The sequence below is a fragment of the Siphateles boraxobius genome, unplaced genomic scaffold, assembly GCF_051911475.1.
Source record: "Siphateles boraxobius isolate OS27281-9 unplaced genomic scaffold, OSU_SipBor_1 86, whole genome shotgun sequence".
NCBI classification, from domain to species: Eukaryota; Metazoa; Chordata; class Actinopteri; order Cypriniformes; family Leuciscidae; genus Siphateles; species Siphateles boraxobius.
In genome coordinates, this window is record NW_027509215.1 from 8,837,349 (window position 1) to 8,857,500 (window position 20,152).

Consider the following 20,152-nt stretch of genomic DNA (forward strand, 5'->3'; position numbering starts at 1 on the left):
ATCTCTATGTACCTCATGCTAGGACTAAATTAGGTAAAAATGCCTTTAAATAGCTGCCCCTTCAGACTGTAACTCTCTTCAAATGAAATTGAGGAGGCTAAATCATTTGGTGTCTTTTAGTAATATTAAAACACTTATGCATGCACTAAAGATAAAAGAAAGATTTAGTGAATTGCAGATGCTTCTAAAGCTGTATTTTTATTGATATCTTATTGTATGTTGCTGTTTGTTATGTGTGTATTTGTATATACACACCGGCTATCTTGGCCAGGACACTGCTGTAAAAGATTTGTTCTCTCCTGGTTAAACAATGGCAAAAAAAAAAAAAAAATGCATATGCATATGCAGCATTTCTGTAGCTCAAACAGGTCATGGTTTGATTCCAAGAGAATGCATGAACTGATAAGTTGCTTTGGATAAAAGCATTTGCCAAATGCATAAATGTAATTGGATTCAAAATATACATAGCCTATTATCAGTTCATGCATTCGGGAATCGAACCCATGACATTGGTGTTGAGCACAATGCTCAAAAATTCATCATGTTTAACTTTGCAATTGCAAATTACTTCTTATGCTGTCCCGTAAACACACAATGAATACATTTTTTGATGCATCAAATTAGGGGTGGCCTCTTAGAGTGGAGTCACAGATGAATTTTGTAATATTCTGTTTAGTTATGTATTTAGTGATATGCTTGTTTTGTTATCGGAAAGGACTGGATTTTCATTTTCCATGAAATGGAAACTCAGAGCATCATATGCAAACAGAAACAATTAAATTACTACAAAAAAGAAAGTATAACACAGACCCTGACTCTTCAAATGAAGTATATAGACCTTGTTTCACCCTTTAGCAAAAATTTGCTGTGTTTTACATTTATTAAAGTATCCGGGGAACTCCAAGACCTGCAATTACAATCTCCTTGCCAAAAATGTGTGCTGGCTAAAACATGATAAAAGCAGTTGCTTTGGGGAATTGGTAGTTAAGCTTAAGACAAGATGTATAATCCTCTCTGATAATTATGAAAATCCTTTAATTTCATACCTGTTCACATGTCACAATGAATCAGTTTTGCAACAGAAATATAATAATTGACTCCATTAACATATATATATATATATATATATATATTTTTTTTATATGACAATGAACACATCTGATGGCATCTCCAAAGAGCATGAGAGGGTTTATGAAGAGGGCTGCACCATATATAATGCACATTATTTTGTTCTGTTTTCTATGTTAAAATGTAATTTACACAGGTTTGAAACAACCTGAGTGTGAGTCAATTTTCATTTTGGGGTAAACTATCCCTAAAAGAGATGATCTCCTTAAATTTCCCAAAACTTGCATATGTTCTGATAAAAAAGTATTATTAGAGCTTTAGGCATGTTTAAACACACAGCAAGGAACATGCTGTTTCTGTAGAAAAGCTGCTCAATAAATTAAACAAGTAGATGTCAAGCTGCAGATCAGATCTGGATGTGTTTTGGTACAGTATCACTGCAGGGCTCACTGATCAAACACTAAAGAGGGTGAGCGTGACTCAAGTGTTTTCATATTTCCCTGGGCCTTCGAATTCATAAAATTACAGTGAATCAAAATGAAAAGAATTTGGCACAGATTTCAGCTGAATTATGATTAATCAGACGCGGGTGTGAAAGTCTTGATAGGATGACATTAACTGCTTCTTCTCAGCGTTTCATGTTAATTATGGCAATCACACTGAATCTATTTTGTCAACAGTGGAACTATTAAAATCCATAAATTGTGCCTGACAGGTCATTCAAGTGCCATTTATGCCACTCAAACGTGTGTAAAATGAGTTCAAAAATGAATAAGAAAGTAATTTTTGCTTACTATGCTATCAATATCATTTTTAAAACTGTATTTAGGGGTTTGAGCGTGTAACGCTGAATGTAATTGTTAGAATTTCAAAGGATTAGCACTCTCTCCTAAAAGTGAGGGCAGAGCAAACCGTAAGTCGTAGAGACTTGAAACTTTGAGGGATGGTAGTACTCACACCGTCTACAACGTCACCAAGTCTCGCCCCAATCGGCCTGATGGTGGCGCTACAGCGATCAAAAGTACTTAATGGATCATAACTCCAAAATATACTCTAAAACATTTATTCAAACATTAAAGCTGACACAAAGGAACAAATTGTATATATATTAAAAAACACCTGACATGCCAAATGGCGGCCCCACGGCTCGTCCGCGCCAATAGACAGTAGCGGTCGATAGGGCGTCTATCTATATGATGTCTATAGGCTTGTTTGAGATGAGCAAAATCTGCGCAGAACAGATCACCGGTGATCAGCACACAATGCATGCTGGTTAGAAATGTGTCCGAGTGCGGTCCGCCTTGCTCTGATGTCATGCTGACGTGTGTCAAAAAGCTCTCGCGAGCGCAAGGCGCACGTGTCGGATTCTGCAGTCGCGCGCAGTTGCTCTCCACCGACTGCGCTGATCAAAAGCATGATGGGAAACGACTTGCTGACGACACAGCTTAATGTTGATTGGTTTAAACAACCGTTATGTATGGTTCTCTTTTAAAATGTTTGATTTTAAAACTCGGATATCATGTTTTATGTGTATATACATATACATATATGTTATGTGTGAATATTCCCAAACTCCCGGACAGTGCGATCTCTATGGGTTATGCAATGTCATTTTATTATATATATGAAGAGTTCAGATGCAAAAGCCTCTAAGTGCCATCTGAAAATTTCTTCTAGATTGATCATTTTTATCAAGCTCGTATATTTTAGTTCATTAATTTCGATTAAATGTCAATGAAAATTACCTGTTAATTGTCATTTAAAGGTGCAGTGTGTGACATTTAGCGACATCTAGCGGTTCGGTTGCGAGTTTACACTAAGGGCTCAGCCCACCGCTCACCCCTCCCTTTCGAAGAAGCTACGGTGGCTAAAACGGGACAAACATCGTCGTCTGAGACGGCAGAGAATAGCCAGAGTAAACCAAGTTTCTGTACCACAGTCCATTATAAACCACATCATGGATAAAGTTTACAAAGCCATAGTCAGGTGAGGATCAAGGGTCTTAATACGTAATATAATAATAGTAATTAGTTGATTGTCTCACGAACGTAACCAGCACATTTCTCCCCACATAGCAAACCCATAATACAGCGAGGGAGAAGAACCACATGAAACTATGCAACTATATATTTTTTCTAACAGGGTAGTAAAAGTTTAGCTGGCTAATATGAGCTGTTACTGTGGCTGAGCTGGTTGAAGCGTTAAACCTTGTTTATACTGGACGCGTCCGCATGAGCCCAAAGGTGCCTGCGGCAAAAATAACGTGATTGTAACAGCGCGCCCGCCTCCGCATCCCCTATACACCATTTACTACACACAATAGGCTTTTTTTCTCTGATTTTGGAAACTCAATCGCCTTAAAATGCTTCCAAGATCGACGGGTTGGTGATTCCTGTAACTGTTTTACGGTCAATGACAAGAGTACTAATCAGCTGTCTCACGAACGTAACCAGCACATTTGTCCCCACATAGCAAAGCCATAACACAGCGAGGGAGAATTAAGTTACATGAAACAATCCAACTACATATTTTACACCACTGACAGGGGAAAAGTCACTACTCACGGTGTTTATGGCTAGCTTCTTGCTTTCTGTGGCTTCTCTTTCAAGGTAGTGACGAAACGCGCTCTGTAACGCTGTGTGTTCGCTGTCGGCTACGGTAGAAACATGACGTCACAATATGTCGACCTTCATAGAAGGGGATTCCCGCGCCTATGTAGATATAAATGCCTCATTCTAAGGTAATAAAAACATTACGGTTTATTAAGTAAGTTCTTTATACACCACTGAACACATAGTTATGGATGTCATATTGCATTTCTGTTAATAGATACTCAAAATTTGTACACATTGCACCTTTAAGTGAAATTACTGAACTTAAATATACGAGCTTGATAAAAATGATCATTGTAGAAGAAAATTTCAGATGGCACTTAGAGGCTTTTGCATCTGAACTCTTCATATATATATATATATATATATATATATATATATATATATATATATATATAAAAACACATAGCCTATGTCTGTATTAAAGAAAAAATGATTGATAAACACTTATTTGGAATGGAATTAAATAACAAGTACTTTGGGTGTCTTGTTCATTATATTTATTTTCATATAAAAGCAACAGAACTTAAATTACATCCAGTTTATTAGCAACACTGCACGAGCGTGAATCCCGCGATATCCATCATTGATCTCGCAGGTGTCAGATCCACTGCGAGAAGCGAGAACTGTCCGGCTTGCCTGCGCTTTTTTCACTCCTCCCCTCACTGCAGTCGCCTACTCTCGCCTAAATTTAAGGCGAGGCGCATCTCAAACAAGCCTTATGTCTATCGCAGCTTTTCTTGGCCAAGGACCGCCCAAGTGGACGTTTGACTGACATGTAACGCAACCAATCACAGTTCATTTGGTCAAAACGAATCAAGAAGACTATCTTTAGCTGGACAATAACTTTGTCCTAGAGCTGTGGTAAAGCCTAAACATTCTGTTACAGTAATTTCTATTATCACTGTAAAGCTGCTTTGAAACAATCCATACTGTTAAAAGCGCTTTATAAATTAAGGTGACTTGACTTCCCCGTCATGTTTAAGGGGCGTGACAATTTAATGTTGATGTCCCTACAATAACACACCTGGGTGCATAATTATTCATTCAAGAACGTCTGCAAATTTACTCCAACAATGGAGCCACGAACTTCACACACTTTTGAAAATCCAGCGTTTAGTTGATCCTGGTAAGCGCTCATTGTCACAGTTGTAAACACAAGGCTTTCTTCTTTCACGAGGGAGTTTGGCGTCATTGCATTTGTTTCCAGGCTGAACGATAAAGAACACGACACACACGTTTACCGGACATCCTGTAGAATTCAACCAATCAGATTGCAACTTCGAAAATCCTAAAAAGTTTCCAGAAAAGTGTGCCATATATCCGATGTTCAACCCCTCTGCGTTTCCATTGACGTTTTGGAAAATCCGTATCTAAAGAGTTTTAGAGCATGCCTGAGGATAACCAGCAACGGCTGAACTCATAAGCATACAACATATAAATTCGAGTGAAAAAACGAAGAGAAAATCCAAAAAAAGTCAAAGGTACAAGACTGTGTACATATTTTAATTTCCGAGCGAAGTAACTACTCATCCCATAAACCACCGCGCCTCACTGAAGTCGACTGAAGCCACAACTGCGAAAGAGCCTTTTGAGCGACTTCCAAATCTGAAGACGGCCACGTGAACTTTTTCCTCCAGTGAATTTGATATAGTGAACGTGCAGGGAAACTCCTTTTCCTCGATTTACTGAAGCTTATATGTAAAACATATTTGCAGCTGCACAGCTAACACATTGAGCATCTGGCTCGCTCATAGGCAGTGCTGCGGCAACTGCACATCCAATAGCGCGGGCGCCTCTGACGTGCGACCAATGAACTAGCCCTACGTCATTACACGATCTTCAGTCTTCACGGACCTTCACGGGGTTTAACCATAGATATCATATAGATAGACGCCCTATCGATCGCTACTGCCTATTGGCGCGGACGAGCCGTGGGGCCGACATCTTAAACCGGTCACCCGCTCCGCTCAGTGTAATCTGTTTGGCAGGTGCAATGAGCTGCCAGCGCATTTAATTAATCATATCTCACTGAATACCGAACTGATTTTCACACGGGTTTTTTGCTGCAAAGGTCAGACACGTAGCTACGATACAGGACAAATTGAATATTTTGTTCACAAAATACAACCAATAGTACGGTAATGTTAAATGTTAAATCTTACTCGTGAAAAGTAATCCCGAGTGATGGTCCGCCGATTTGAGCAGGAATATGCTGCACAGTGCTCTGGCATCTACTGCTGCTATGCAACGCAAATAGGAGTATGACCGGTTTACGATGGCGGCCGCATTTCTTGCGCCACAGCGGCCAATAGGGCATCTAGTCTCTATATGATGTCTATGGGTTTAACCACTAACCAGACAGTTACACGACTTCCACCAATCAGATACATCACGGTGGGATTGTGGAATTGTTCAGGATTGTGGGTAATGAAGTACTTATCCAAGACATCGCGAATAAAAGGCATTTATCTTAAAACAAGTTTAGTGCCCCATGAACTTTTGCCGTTTATATGAGCATATACAATCGTTTAGTACAGCCGTTGCTGGTTTTAAGTCTACCATGTATGGTTACGTTTTTATGGCTCATACCCCAACTGTCAATGGAGAAATTGTATTGAATTCTTACTTCCGGCACCGGCTGTGGGCGGGACTGTGATGCTCTGTATACCATTAATTTCAATGGAGAGCGAATAGAGATCCTTTTTCTTCTTTTTTTTCTCTTTTAAATCTTTATTAAATCTTAACGATACGAGCGAATAGAGATCTGTTCAATTTAATGCAAATGAGGAGCGTCTTTCGGGAGCGACAACCAATAGGAGTGAAGTCAGTGGAGCATGTGATAGTAATTCTTCAGTGTCAAGCATAGGTGTCAAGTCTATAGGCTTGTTCGACTTCATGCAGCTCTGCGCAGACCGATCGACGGCTGACTTGAAGCAGTGCATGCCGGTTAGAAATTGTGTCCGACTTGATGCAGCGCCGACGCCACATGACTGTGACGTATGCCATTAAAGTAGCGCGAGAGCGATTCGAGAGCAGCCGCAGGACTCAGCCACCGCAGATTCTCAAGAGCAGCCGCATGAGCTCTGATGACGACACAACTGTTCCACGATTGGCCCGATTCACCGCATGACGTGTGACATTAGATCACGTGTGTTTCGTGTTTATTCCTAACACCTTCAGTTCCACTAATGTTCACAAATCTGTTTTTTTATAAAAGTAAAATCTCTTTTCATGTAGTCGCGATGTTACTGTAGTAGCCTATATTGTGTCATGTTTATCAAAATAAAACTGATTAAAAAACACAGACCCCATTACATTATTTAAATAGTAGGTAGCCTATAGGCTTATGTTGAACTTATTCTTGAACAAACGTAAGCATAAAGTATTAAATGGAAACGTATCTGAAGTGAGTATCTGACAAATATTGCAATTACTTCACTTCAGCTGTGGTAAAGTATGCAAACACCACGTGAGAGGTCACTACGGGAACCAGAAAGTGTCCGACTTCACGTCTCTGTTTGCAGCTCCTCCCCGCCTGCACACGGCAACTCTCACCGATCGGTTACATCCAGCCGCAGCCGATGTCGAACACACCTTATGAGTTTACTTTGTCTTTTTTATTCAGTCAAACATACTGTGTTTGAGAGTAAAACTAATTATTTTGTAATTTAAAAAAAATAAAAGATTGCAAAAAAGCTTTCTTAAGGCTTATAAATAAATAAGTTGATAACAAAATGATTTGCAGTGTGTGTAAATCTTTGAAAACCTTTATTTTTCATTGGGTATTTCGCACACCTTTTCATCACAAACACAAGGGTTGCTCTCTTTTCTGCTGTCTTTTTTGCGGGACTAAATCTTTTACTTGCAAGTTGAAAAGTTTTGCTTGCGAATGAAGCCGTGTCTCAGTGGGCGGTCTCTATCAACCAGGATGAAAGGCCCTTTTCTATTGGTCACCCTGGATCGAAATGACAGGTTGACCACGCCCACTTGGTTTCCCGCCGCTGCTTGTAACATGTAGAGCAACGTGTAGTTTACTGAGAGATAACTGATATAATACCATAAACTCAGTGACAAGTGAACTGAATTATTCTCTTCTTGTGCTCTCCCATTTAAATACTTAACGTTGGCTAAACCAATCTGTAGTTAGTTTTATGCTGAATAGATTTTATTAGCCAACACAACAGCATAGCTATAGCAGCCACCAATAGCCTATACAAAAATTGGTTTAAAGTCAGTTATTTTGATCTTTTGCTGTAGTGTCAGTAGGAAATATCAGTTTACATTTCCAAACATTTCTAAAATTGCTGATGTAACAAATATATAACACTCAGAAGCATTTTGTAATTGTGTAGCCTAGACTAAATAAAAATTCAGATCATTGATCACAAATTATACTGATCATTGATCACTGATTTATTATTTCTTTACTTAAAGGTTCTCTATTTAACTTTTGGTGCTCTAGAGACATTTTGTTAACAGACAGATCATGCACATGACACATAAACCAGCAGCTAACAGTAAGTCACATCAGGGCCGGCCCGAGGCATAAGCGAACTAAGCGTTGCTTGGGGCCCCCCATCATTTTTTTTTTAGATGATTAAACAAGTGACATAAATGAATGAATGAAGGAATATGAATGAATGAATGAATGAATAATTCAAGACAAGAAAATTCTGATTTCATGATCAATATACCTGCCAACAACTACTGCTGTGTCTGCCAGCGTTTAAGTCATGCGCATAATCTAGAGACCTCGCGAGTGCATTGACAATTCGTGCGCAACGGCGCATAGTCACGGTATCGGTTTAAGTTGGAGAAAATAACCGCAGGGGAACTTAACCTTCTAGGTGTAAGGGTAGCAGTTTGAATAAATAATAAACATATCAGTTTGAACTCTTCTCCACTTTATTATAGCCTACCACACATCAGATCACTAACTCCAAAAACCCGCGACACTCCCGTACCAAGTGCGCACGACCCATTCCTATCTACGGCAAGCCCCGAGGGGAAAAATAGATTGCATACACACATACAACGAGCGCCATTACATCATTACCGGTATTATACATAGACAGTATAAGAAGGTATTATAGTAACAGACTTTGTTGGATTCGGTCATGTACAATCCAACAAGGTCTGTTACAATAATAATAATAAAAAAAGATTTTGAGGACAGTAACACTGTATTGAGACAGTTGAGAAATAATAATATGTTTACAGTTTTCAACAATAATTGTCATTGTTACCCCATACCCTTGCTCTTATTACGTTTCTGATTTCTCAGTTTTGTCATTATTTTAGCAAATCATTTATTTTATATGTTTTGAGACAGTTTGTTTTAAGAAGTTTCAAAGAGTTAGTAAAAGAGTAAAGTAAAAGTTAAAACTTTTTTTTATTAAAGTAGGCATCTATTTTTCATTAAGTATTTAATGAAATCAAATTTCCCAAATCAAATTCTGCTTAGGGCCCCCAAAAGGCTCGGACCGGCTCTGAGTCACATAAGCAACAACAACCGGATTCTTCTCTGACAGTCCGTGTTATTTCAATATATAGGCTACTTAGGATTAAATATGAATATGAAAAATCTGAAAGTTTAAATGCACTTATAACAGCAAAAAGTTTTACCATATGGTAGAACTCATTCTGAGCAACTTTGTTCGAACCGGCGCCGTCAATCGAACCAGTTGTTAAATATTGGTATAATTATTTTTTAATTTTTTTATATAGCCTACTTTGCTAGATTTTTGTCTCAACCCCAATAACTGTTAAAAAGCTGTTAAAACATATAGGCCTATATTTCCTCAGTAAAATGCCTGTTTTGGCTGTAAATGTCTTTTCCATCTCTGATCTAGGTAGTTACAGGTTTGCTACATCATGAAACATAATACTTTTACAAGTGCTTAAAGGCTTCAAAGCGCTTGAAACCCTTTAAATGCCGCTCGCAGCTATGTTTTAAAATGTTTTTTTTCGTTCATCAAAATGGTGCTTTACCTGAATAATTTTCTGTATAAGGAAAATGCACATTTTGATGATAACTAAATAAATGGAATGAAAAGCAACATTTTGTCACCTCTTTTTTTATTAGGCCTAGTTGTCAACAGGGGAGCATCGTGAACGTCCATCTGTTACCATGATTTTAAAAAGCATGTCATCATTAAATTCTTATTTTAATAAACACAAAGTGCCTTGACATTGAATACAAGGCTTGTAATATCTTATTAAACTGTGAAACAGTCCTGTTACTTTTCTGAGGACACAATAATTAAACCCAGCTAAGAAGGAAAATTCTCAGAACTTTGATTAACGTTCTCTCAAAATAATGAACAACTGTTCTTCCAGTAACATTGATGTTCAAAGTTATCAATAATGTTCTTAAAATAAGTTGTATACGTCATTCATGGAACGTTTTTTTCCTGAAACGTTAGTTGGACGTTCATCTAACATTTTTTAAATGTTTCTAGTTTCAAAGTGTTCAGAGAACATTCAAAAGTAACATTCCCATAATGTTTGCACAATTATAAAATGGAATGTTCCCTTATCGTTCACATAACCAAGAAAACTGTTGGAATGTTCAGGGAACATTCAGTAATTACATTTCTATAACTTAATGGGAACGTTAGCAAAACGTTTTTTGAATACCAATATTTTTAGGAGCACATTTGACTCATGAAATGTTTAAAACCTTTTAAAAATGTAATAGCAAGATCAGACCAGACCATTACTATGTTTATTATTTTGACAATGATAATTCACATTATATGCACATTATATCAGGTCTTGAGATCAAACAGTCCCGGTCTCCCTCTGCTGGTCATCAGTCATAAATGAGCTTTAAGAATAAGTGATGCTGCTGTGCAAAACTCGACGCCTCAATTATACTCTGGTGTTGTGGCAAGTTTTGTATATCCTTCATAAAATGTACCCTGTTAATTCCTCCTTTTCTAAATATTCGGCCAAAATATGACAAAATTCATCCCTCAAACTTATATAACAAAAATGATAGATTTTTGAGGCTTTATATGAGTTTATTTAAAGATGTGATGTTTAATTTGCTTTTCTTATATGTATATATGTGTGTATTTTTGTAGACTATGCATGTTTTTTTATTTCCTATATGCACTTAAAAATTTAAGTTTTTTTTAAAGAATTTCAATTCTATGGTAAAATTCCATAGAAAATTAACTGAATATTAGTTTGGTTAATCAGGCCAATAGAAGACTATTAACTCTTCCTGTTTTTAAAAGCTTTGCTAACAAGCTTTGCTAAATTTTAACATTTTAAAATTAATCATTTTATTACTAATAGTGTTATTTTAGAAGCATTTATATACAACTATAGTATTTAAATCATATTTTGAATTACATTTTAATTGTAATAATTTAAGTTTTCATTTTAATTTTTAGTAGTTTTGCTATGCACTTTTTTAGTTTGTTTAAAACATTTCTAGATATCTTTAATTCATTTTGATTTATTTAAAATGTTTTAGTTTTGGGTAATTTTAGTACTTCAACTTTGACTTGTTTTATTTTAGTTAGTTTCCAATGTAACTTTTTTAATTACATAGCTTTTTTGAATCTTACATTCATATTTTATTTTATTTCAACTAATGATTTTTAACAGTTTTAGTTATCAATGTTGCACCATATAAAGGTAGGGCAAGTTAGCTTTAAAAGCATAAGATCCCACCCTCCCTTTAGAGCGTCTCCAAAGCCACGCCTCCAAAAACATGAACGCGCACAGCCAGAGCACTCTACAAAGCGTCACGAGAGATGGCGTTAAACTACCTCATGTCTAAAAGCACGTAACATTAGAATAATAATGAATGTAAAAATGCTGACTTGTACCTCCTGACTGCTGAAGATTCATTCAACATAAATCTGAGTCTGAGGACGTGAAACAGCTCTGAGAAGAACACCTAACACACCTGTGCTGTGTGTTAAAACACACATTTTAGAGTGGCCTTTTATTGTCGCCAGCCTAAGGCACACCTGTGCAATAATCACGCTGTCTAATCAGCATCTTGATAAGTCACATCTGTGAGGTGGATGGATTATCTCGGCAAAGGAGAAGTGCTCAGTAACACAGATTTAGACAGATTTGTGAACAATATTTGAGAGAAATAGGCCTTTTGTGTACATAGAAAAAGTCTTAGATCTTTGAGTTCAGCTCATAAAAAAATGGGGGCAAAAACAAAAGTGTTACGTTCAGAAATTTGTTCAGTGTATATTCAGTAAAACTCAACCGTCTTTCAATGCTGTTATTATTATTATTATGCCCCAACTCATATTAAAAAAAGAGCTGGGCAACATCAATTGTAATTTATGTATACAAAATAATTATATACACACATTTATTATGTAAATACAATTTTTTATTTTGGATGCAATTAATCGTTGCGCAGCACTAATTAAAATGCATTAATTTAGATTTTCTTGCATTTAATGAACATTTAAACACATTAAATAGCTCATTAAGACTTTAAAATTTTCAACAACAACAAAAAGAACAAAAACAGACCTAAATAATCAATCTTCTTTCTCTGTCTGTTTCTTCATGTTGTCTATAGGATGGCACAGAATGCCGACTGCTCTTCTTTCCTATGGATGGTTGCAGGGTGAGACCAGCATCTCCTGGCGAGGCGTGTGTTGGAGTGACAGAGAGTTGTGAATCCCGTGGATTCTCCGGATCCTCTCCTCTGGTTTCGGTACAGAAGTATGCGGTAAATCCCTGTCAGCGGGCTACGGCAGTCCAACACCCCATTGTTCCTCAGGTGAGTTTCGGTGATGCCCAGCTCCTCTAGCGCGAGCTTCACTAACCGTTCATCACTGGAAAGTGTTCGTGACGGGTCGGCCAGGTGCGCAGGTGTGGGAAAAGCAGGTGGGTACGCTTGTGGATACTCAATTCCCCTTAGCCAAGCACTGGACATGATCTGCAAAAGGGAAATGCGGTCTGTGGGAACGAGCCTCAGCGCTCCCTTAATAACACACTGGCAGACCACAGGGACGTAATCGGGAATGGCGTAGGAACCCCTGAGAATACTGAAGCGCAGTCTTCTCAGGCTGGAGCCGTTAAAGGGGAACGTGGCCGTCACCATGAAGTACAGCAGGATTCCCAGAGCCCAAATGTCCACCAGAGGTCCGATGTAACCCCTGTCCCGAAAGAGTTCAGGGGCCGCGTAGGGCGGAGAGCCGCAGAAGGTCGTGAGAATATCCGTGGGTTTGCATTCAGCGCTGAAACCAAAGTCGCCAACCTTGATGCAATGTGTGGTGGTGTAGAAGATATTTTCAGCCTTCAGGTCGCGGTGGATGATGTTGTTGTCATGCTGAAGATGAAAAAAAAGCCTGCTTTTACATTTGGTCTCTCTAATATTAGTTATATTTTAGGATTCACATAAAAATTAGGCAGTGTACAGTAGTGCTGCCTGATTTTGTGGGTTTGTGTGTGTGTGTGGGGGGGGGGGGGGGGGGGGGGGAGTTATTATAGATATAATCTAGATTTATTGTTTTTTAAAATACAATTAAAGAAAGCTCTAGATTTGATGCTTATGGTAGCTTGTTTCAGCCAACAAAAAAAGTCAGAATTGCGAAAAAAAATCTGAATTGTGAGAGATATATACTCGCAATTGCGAGAAGTCAGAATTACGAGAACAAAAGTCAGAATTACAAGAACAAAAGTCAGAATTGCAAGAACAAAAGTCAGAATTGCAAGATATAAACTTGCAATTGGGAGAAGTCAGAATTACGAGAAAAAAACATACGAAATTGCAAGGTATAAACTCACAATTGGGAGAAAAAAAGTCAGAATTCCGAGACAAAAAGTCAGAATTGCAAGACATAAACTCACAATTGCGAGACAAAAGTCAGAATTGCAAGAACAAAAGTCAGAACTGCAAGATATAAACTTGCAATTGCGAGAAATCAGAATTACGAGAAAACGTTCCGAAATTGCAAGGTATAAACTTGCAATTGCGAGAAAAAAGTCATAATTGCAAGAAAAAAAGCCATAATTGCGTAGATAAAAAATCATAATTGTGGAAAAAAAGTCTTAATTGCAAGATCTAAACTCACAATTGCGAGAAAAAAGTCAGACTTACGAGGAAAAAAGTCAGAATTGCGAGATATAAACTCTCAAATGCAAGAAAAGAGATATAAACTTGCACTTACGAGAAAAAGTTAAGAATTGCGAGAATAAAAAGTCAAAATTGCAAGATATAAACTTGCAATTGCAAGAATTTTTTATCCGCATTATCTTTTAAATGTATTTATTTCATGACAGAAATAGCTGCTTGTTTGTAGGGCTGTATGCACAATTATATTAGAACACAGACAGCCCTATAGTGTGTGTGTATAGTTCAAAAATAAAGTTACTTCAAATAAATCAAGTTTAGCCTCTTTAACGTTTAATCGCAAAAATATAAAGGTTGAACACTGATGCGGTCAGCAGCACATGTGCTCTTACCATGTGTTTCACAGCAGACAGTATCTGAGAGAAGACCAGTTTACTCTCCAGATCAGACAAGCGTCCTCTGGTGGCGATCCTGGAGAACAGTTCTCCTCCGGGTGCGTACTCCATCACCAGATGAAGCCTGCGAAACGTCTCCACCACCTCATACAGACGCACGATGTTGGGGTGCGAGAGTCTCTCCATGCTGAGGATCTCAGACGGGAACAACCTCTGTGAGCGCTTGTCCAAACGCAGCTTATCCAGGATCTTAACAGCAACCCTTTCTGAGAGAGGGGAATAAAAGAGAGGATGGGGAGAAAATGCACCGCCAGTGTCACATCAAGTCAAGTCAAACGTATTTCTAGAGTGCTTTACACAATACAGATTGTTTCAAAGCAGCTTTACAGTAATAGATTATTCAATGATGCAAGAGAATTCAATTCTGCTGTAAAGCAGCTCTAAAAAAACAATAGTGTCATTGCTCAGCTGCAATCAGTTCAGAGTTGATTCAGTTGCGTTCAATAATTGTGTAAAGTTCGTAAATTTTTGAATAAGTTCAATTCAACTATAAAGCAACGTCAATAAGGCAAAAAAAATAGGTTTGCATTTACAGTATAAGTTCACTTGCGCGATCAAACAAGTTTTGCCCGTTGTTGCCGTTTTTAACATTAGTCTTGATTCAGTGGCTGTAATACACTTTCAATCAATATTTTAATTATAATAATAATTATTTTAAAAATCTAACAATAAGCAGGCTGTTCATGAAAATTCAGTTCAGTAAAAAAAAACATGTAGTCTTCAATTGAAACATTTATTTTAAAAAATATTTAACTTCTAACACCTTAAAAAGGTAACTAATATAATATAATATAATATACATTTTAATTAAGAAACTTTAAACTTTCATCATAGAAGAGTTTTTAAATCTACTATATGTAAGAATTTTCATATTAACCACTTTTTATTGGCAATGTGTGAACAGCTTTTAGCAAAAATTAAAAAAGACACTTTCCCAGACTTCCTAGTTTGTCTATCAATCTGTACTGTAATGTCAATGTGTCATGCAAAGAAAAGGGATTAATTCAAACTGTAGTCTCACATAGTCAGATCTATACAGTCTATAGTCTCAAATATACTTTATAATCAAACTATCATAACAGTGTAATTTTAAGTACCTCACCTGTCACTTAGGTGTCGCTAATAACAAGAGTTTCTGAGACCCTTTAAAAAAATGAATAGATCTGGGCACAAAAAATGCCGTAATGAAATTGTTTGACTGCCCTTTCACCTGTTGATCTCTTTTGTTCCTGAACAGGTGCGGTAGCATTCACATGTCAACACTTATTAAAAGACATTAAAGTGGGTGTCTTGGGGTTTATAGAAATGAACATATCCTGAAAGAGATTAATTATAATTAAGATAGGGGGGGGGGGGGGGGGGGTTACTGAAACAGGCCAATCAAGATGCTCTCCGTCTTACATGCGCTTCATGAGGCACACACACAAAAATACACTGACTTTTTTTGACCAATGCATTACACCGGCATTAAGCAAAACAAAACAAAACGAATTGGCCGCCAATATACAAGTTTTTTTTTAGATGTGTCGGCCCAAAAAGCACGTCGGCCCACCGGTATGCCAGATGGCCAGTCCGCCCCTGACCCCCTAATATTTTGTATGCATTTCGAATGCAGCATGTTCAGACCTGAACAAATTCTTCTCAGAAAGCGTCTCTCACCTTTGGTCAGGTGGTGAATGCCGAGTTTGACCTGGGAGAAGTTCCCGCTGCCTATTTCCCCACGCAGCTCGTAGAAGCCGACCCGTCTGCCGAAGGTTAGGTCATCGACGAGCTTCTCCTTGTGTCCGAGCTCATAGACGGCTCTCTCGAAGACCGTCTGCTTCAAGATGACCTCTGGACTCACGGATGCAGGATATCTGCCCAGTGCTTGACCTTTTGTCTTCTTCTTCTCTGTTGTTTGTCCGACCTCCATCCAGGCCAGCTGAGGCATGAGCTCTTTGTGGTGGGACGGCATCGTCTGCTTGGCCACCTGCCCTGTACAGAGAATGAGATCTCTTTAATATCTCAGGTGTTTCTTATGGAAACCAATGCAATTTTGTTGTACACTGCAAAAAATGCTTTTCTTACTCAGTATTTGTGTCTTGTTTCCAGTCCAAATATCTAACAATTCTTAAATCAAGAACCATTTACTAGATGAGTAAAATTACATAAAATATTAACATAAGATGTGTCTTGTTTTCTGGGGGAATTAATCAAAATTAAGTGAGTTTTTGCTTAAAAAAAAGCTAAATTATCTGCCGATGGGGTAAGAAAAATAATGTTAATTCAAATAGAAACAAGGTTATTTTTCTCACCCCATTGGCAGATCTTTTTGCTTGTTTTAAGCAAAAACTCACTCCATTTTTATTTACTTCCCCAGAAAACAAGACTTAATATCTTACGTAATTTTACTACTTCAGTAAATGCATCTTGATTTAAGAAATGTTTGATATTTCGACTGGAAACAAGACAAAAATACTAAGTAAGAAAAGTATTTGTTTGCAGTGTAGTCGCCTTTTTCTTCAGAAGCTTCTCCTGAGAAAAAGATCTCAGTAATCTCACATTTCAGAAGAGATCTCAACATCTCAAAATGTGCTCAGAATCGCCGTAGTATTTTAAAGGAGACTTTCCAGTTCTCATTTATGTATAAACTTTTCCTCTGATGCTTTCCATAAAATTCCTTGAGAGAAATATAAGAAATGTTTGAGTTTGTAATGAGATCTGAGCACAGATTGAGATATTTTTGAGATTGCTGTGGTCTTTTTCTCAGGAGAAACACCTGAGATATAGAGGACTTCAGCAAACGTCTCCATTTAATCTCATGAGGTGAAAAAAATGCATGAGATTTTCTTGCATATGTGGAGATCTCAATATTAACTGAAACATTTCTCAACAAATGAGCTATACACTTTTATAGATACATTATAACTGTCTTTTGCATGTATTTTATTAATACCAAAGAACCTTAGAACATCTGAAAACGCTATGAAGTTTCCCAAGCTATTAAAGAGACACCTGTGAGCAATAACATATTCATCTTTGTCCTAAAAACCCAAATAAAACCATTAAGTTTTTAAATCTCACACATAATCTGTCCTCTTTTTAGTTTTCTCAGTATGAGAGGACATTTAAGTATCATCTATATCTCAAGATGTTTCTCCTGAAATTGAATATGAGAAATAAAAAGTAAAATAGTCGTTCTTTGGCGAACTAAGAAATGTTTGAGCATTTTTAAGATCTCTTCTGAATCTCGTTACGGGTTCTTTTTCTCAAGAGACATCTAAAATGAAGAGACGTCTTCATTTAATCTCATAATTTTTGTCTAGGAGAAAATATATCCAGATTTGGAGATCCTGTGGGGAGATCTCAGTATGACCTCAAACATTTCTCATCAAATGCTTCCAAGTCCAAATGATATGAGTTATACTATACACATTTATATAGATGTAAACTGTCTTTTAATTTTTATTTCTACTAAGGAATCTTAGGAGAACATCTGAGAACAACATAAAGTTTCCTGAGCTATGAAAGAGCAATAACACATTCCTATTCATGCTAAAAACCCAAGTGAAATGGATTTAAAATTGTAAATTATACATAAAATAGGTCAATCATGCATAATTACAAGTAACTAATCCTAAACCAAACCCTAACCCACATAATTAATATTACTTAGTACTTACTTGAGCAAGTACAATGTAACAACGTCACCTTAAAACAAAGTGTAACCAAAATATATTTTCATATTTCAATATATTTTGATTTCTTGTGATGCAAAGTTGACTTTTTACCAGTCTTCAGTGTCATTTTTCTCAGTAGGAAAGGACATTTAAGTATCTACATTCTCAAAATTTCTCATCAGATGCTTACAAGACCAAATTATCCGAACTATGTTGTACAGATTTATATAGATACGCTTTTTATACATATTTCTACTAAGGCAGAGCACATCTGAGCAATAACATCAATAAAATCTGCAGATAAGACCATTCAGGATTTTAAATAGTTTCACAACTCACACAGAATCTGTGTTCTCCCATTTTTCCCATGTTTGGCAGGTAAAGTGCCGCTCTTCTTATTTAAAAACATCCTCTACGTCTTCTGGCTTCTCCTCACAGTGTCAGTCCGAATGTGTCTTTAGTTTACCCAGATCTGTCCATGTGATGTTCCAGGTTGCCAAAAGTCCATGAGATCCCAATATTGTTTATCATATGTCTGCAGATCACCAGACTATAGTATTATTCATTAAAGTTTATCTCAGTGAACTAGAATAATCATCGTTCTGCTGTTTGAGTCTTGACAGACATGGTCCACTCGCTCCAGTCACGCAGAGTGCCGTTCCCTTTCCGTAATGCTGGATCATGTGTGTGTAATCCTGTCTCACACACTCACCTACAGACAGTTGACCCACCTCTGACCCCTCCATTCGTGGGATTACAGCGTCCAGCTGTCTGTCACTCGCTACACGTGCAAGTGGAATCTAGGTTTGTGTGTCTGGCTCCATTTTTTTAAAACTTGTTTTGCACCTTTAAACTGCTGTGTGGTTGCCAAGAAGTTTTGAGCGGTTGCTACAATATTGTTAGGTGGTTGCTAGGGCGTTACTATGCAGTTGCTACAGTGTTACATGGTTGATAGAATGTTCAAAGTTGTTTATACGTGGTTGCCATGGATTTCTGCACGGTTGCTAATGTGTTCTGAGTGGTGGCTATCACTTAGTGGTTGCTAGGGCGTTTCTATGCAGTTGATAGAGTTGATAGTGTGTTCTAAGTGGTTGGTTGCTATGGTGTTCTATGATGTTTATAGGTGTTTTATGGCTCTCCTCACAAATGAATTACATGAACGAGAGGTTACTTGCATATAACTGCATAATGTGACCTAATTATAAGAGACTATTGTTTCTAATAGGATCGTCCTTCAGCACTTTCAGACCGAAGGATAAACAAACAGCCACAATCCGGGAGCTGGACAGGTCTGTCTGTCTGTCTGTCTGTCTGTCTGTCTGTCTGTCTGTCTGTCTGAATGATGTCTGTCTGTCTGTCTGTCTGTCTGAATGATGTCTGTCTGTCTGTCTGTCTGTCTGTCTGTCTGTCTGTCTGTCTGAATGATGTCTGTCTGTCTGTCTGTCTGCCTGTCTGTCTGAATGATGTCTGCCTGTCTGTCTGTCTGTTTGTCTGAATGATGTCTGTCTGTCTGTCTGTCTGTCTGTCTGCCTGTCTGTCTGAATGATGTATGTCTGTCTGTCTGTCTGAATGATGTCTGTCTGTCTGTCTGAATGATGTCTGTCTGTCTGTCTGTCTGTCTGTCTGTCTGAATGATGTCTGTCTGTCTGTCTGTCTGTTTGTCTGAATGATGTCTGTCTGTCTGTCTGTCTGTCTGCCTGCCTGTCTGTCTGAATGATGTATGTCTGTCTGTCTGTCTGAATGATGTCTGTCTGTCTGTCTGCCTGTCTGTCTGAATGATGTCTGCCTGTCTGTCTGTCTGTTTGTCTGAATGATGTCTGTCTGTCTGTCTGTCTGTCTGTCTGTCTGCCTGTCTGTCTGAATGATGTATGTCTGTCTGTCTGTCTGAATATTGTCTGTCTGTCTGTCTGAATGATGTCTGTCTGTCTGTCTGTCTGTCTGTCTGTCTGCCTGTCTGTCTGAATGATGTCTGTCTGTCTGTCTGAATGATGTCTGTCTGTCTGTCTGTCTGTCTGTCTGTCTGTCTGTCTGTCTGTCTGAATGATGTCTGTCTGTCTGTCTGTCTGTCACAGAGACAGTGACTCACATCAGATCCGCTGCAGTTTATTCTGCCGACAGAGGAGGACTCACGGCAGGTAGACATATTTCTTTCTTTTTCACATATACATTATGAAACCATAAAAATTCCTGATAAAACATAGTTTCACATTTTATTTATGGCTTTTTTGCAATACATAGTAGGATATTAAAGGAGAACGGGATCAGAATATGCTTTTAAAATATGTGTAT

The 20,152-nt window shown here is 37.8% G+C and overlaps 2 protein-coding genes across 4 annotated transcripts in view; one reads left to right on the plus strand and one right to left on the minus strand.

The window, feature by feature from the left end:
* Positions 1-12,080: 12,080 nt before the first annotated feature.
* On the minus strand, positions 12,081-18,532 carry LOC143731121 (serine/threonine-protein kinase NIM1-like). 2 transcript variants are annotated; one of them, XM_077221778.1, is made up of 4 exons: positions 18,203-18,532; positions 15,864-16,173; positions 14,142-14,410; positions 12,081-13,005 (listed from the first exon to the last, which is right to left on the minus strand). In XM_077221778.1, exons 1-4 carry the CDS (start codon positions 18,230-18,232, stop codon positions 12,244-12,246), a joined length of 1,371 nt encoding a protein of 456 aa, XP_077077893.1. In that variant the 5' UTR covers positions 18,233-18,532; the 3' UTR covers positions 12,081-12,243. The 2 variants fall into 2 exon arrangements, with proteins under 2 accessions (XP_077077893.1, XP_077077892.1); XM_077221777.1 differs by having other exon boundaries at positions 15,864-16,178.
* Positions 18,533-18,615: 83 nt separating this feature from the next.
* pnhd (pinhead) overlaps positions 18,616-20,152 on the plus strand; it is a 17,948-nt gene continuing 16,411 nt past the window's right edge. The window contains exons 1-3 of one of the 2 annotated variants that reach the window (XM_077221780.1): positions 18,616-18,667; positions 19,089-19,152; positions 19,936-19,998. The gene's annotated coding sequence lies outside the window, so the exon portion shown is untranslated. Of the gene's footprint in view, positions 18,668-18,703; positions 18,811-19,088; positions 19,153-19,935; positions 19,999-20,152 lie in introns of those variants that run through there. The other variant, XM_077221781.1, reaches the window with a different exon arrangement.

Coding starts and splice junctions, on each gene's coding strand:
- LOC143731121 (XM_077221777.1), bottom strand. CDS start 18,272: ATGTTTTTAAATAAGAAGAGCGGCACTTTACCTGCCAAACATGGGAAA. Junction 16,179..18,202: donor TGGGAGAACACAGATTCTGT/GTGAGTTGTGAA, acceptor TTCTCTGTACAG/GGCAGGTGGCCAAGCAGACG. Junction 13,006..14,141: donor TGTCTGCTGTGAAACACATG/GTAAGAGCACAT, acceptor TTTCATCTTCAG/CATGACAACAACATCATCCA.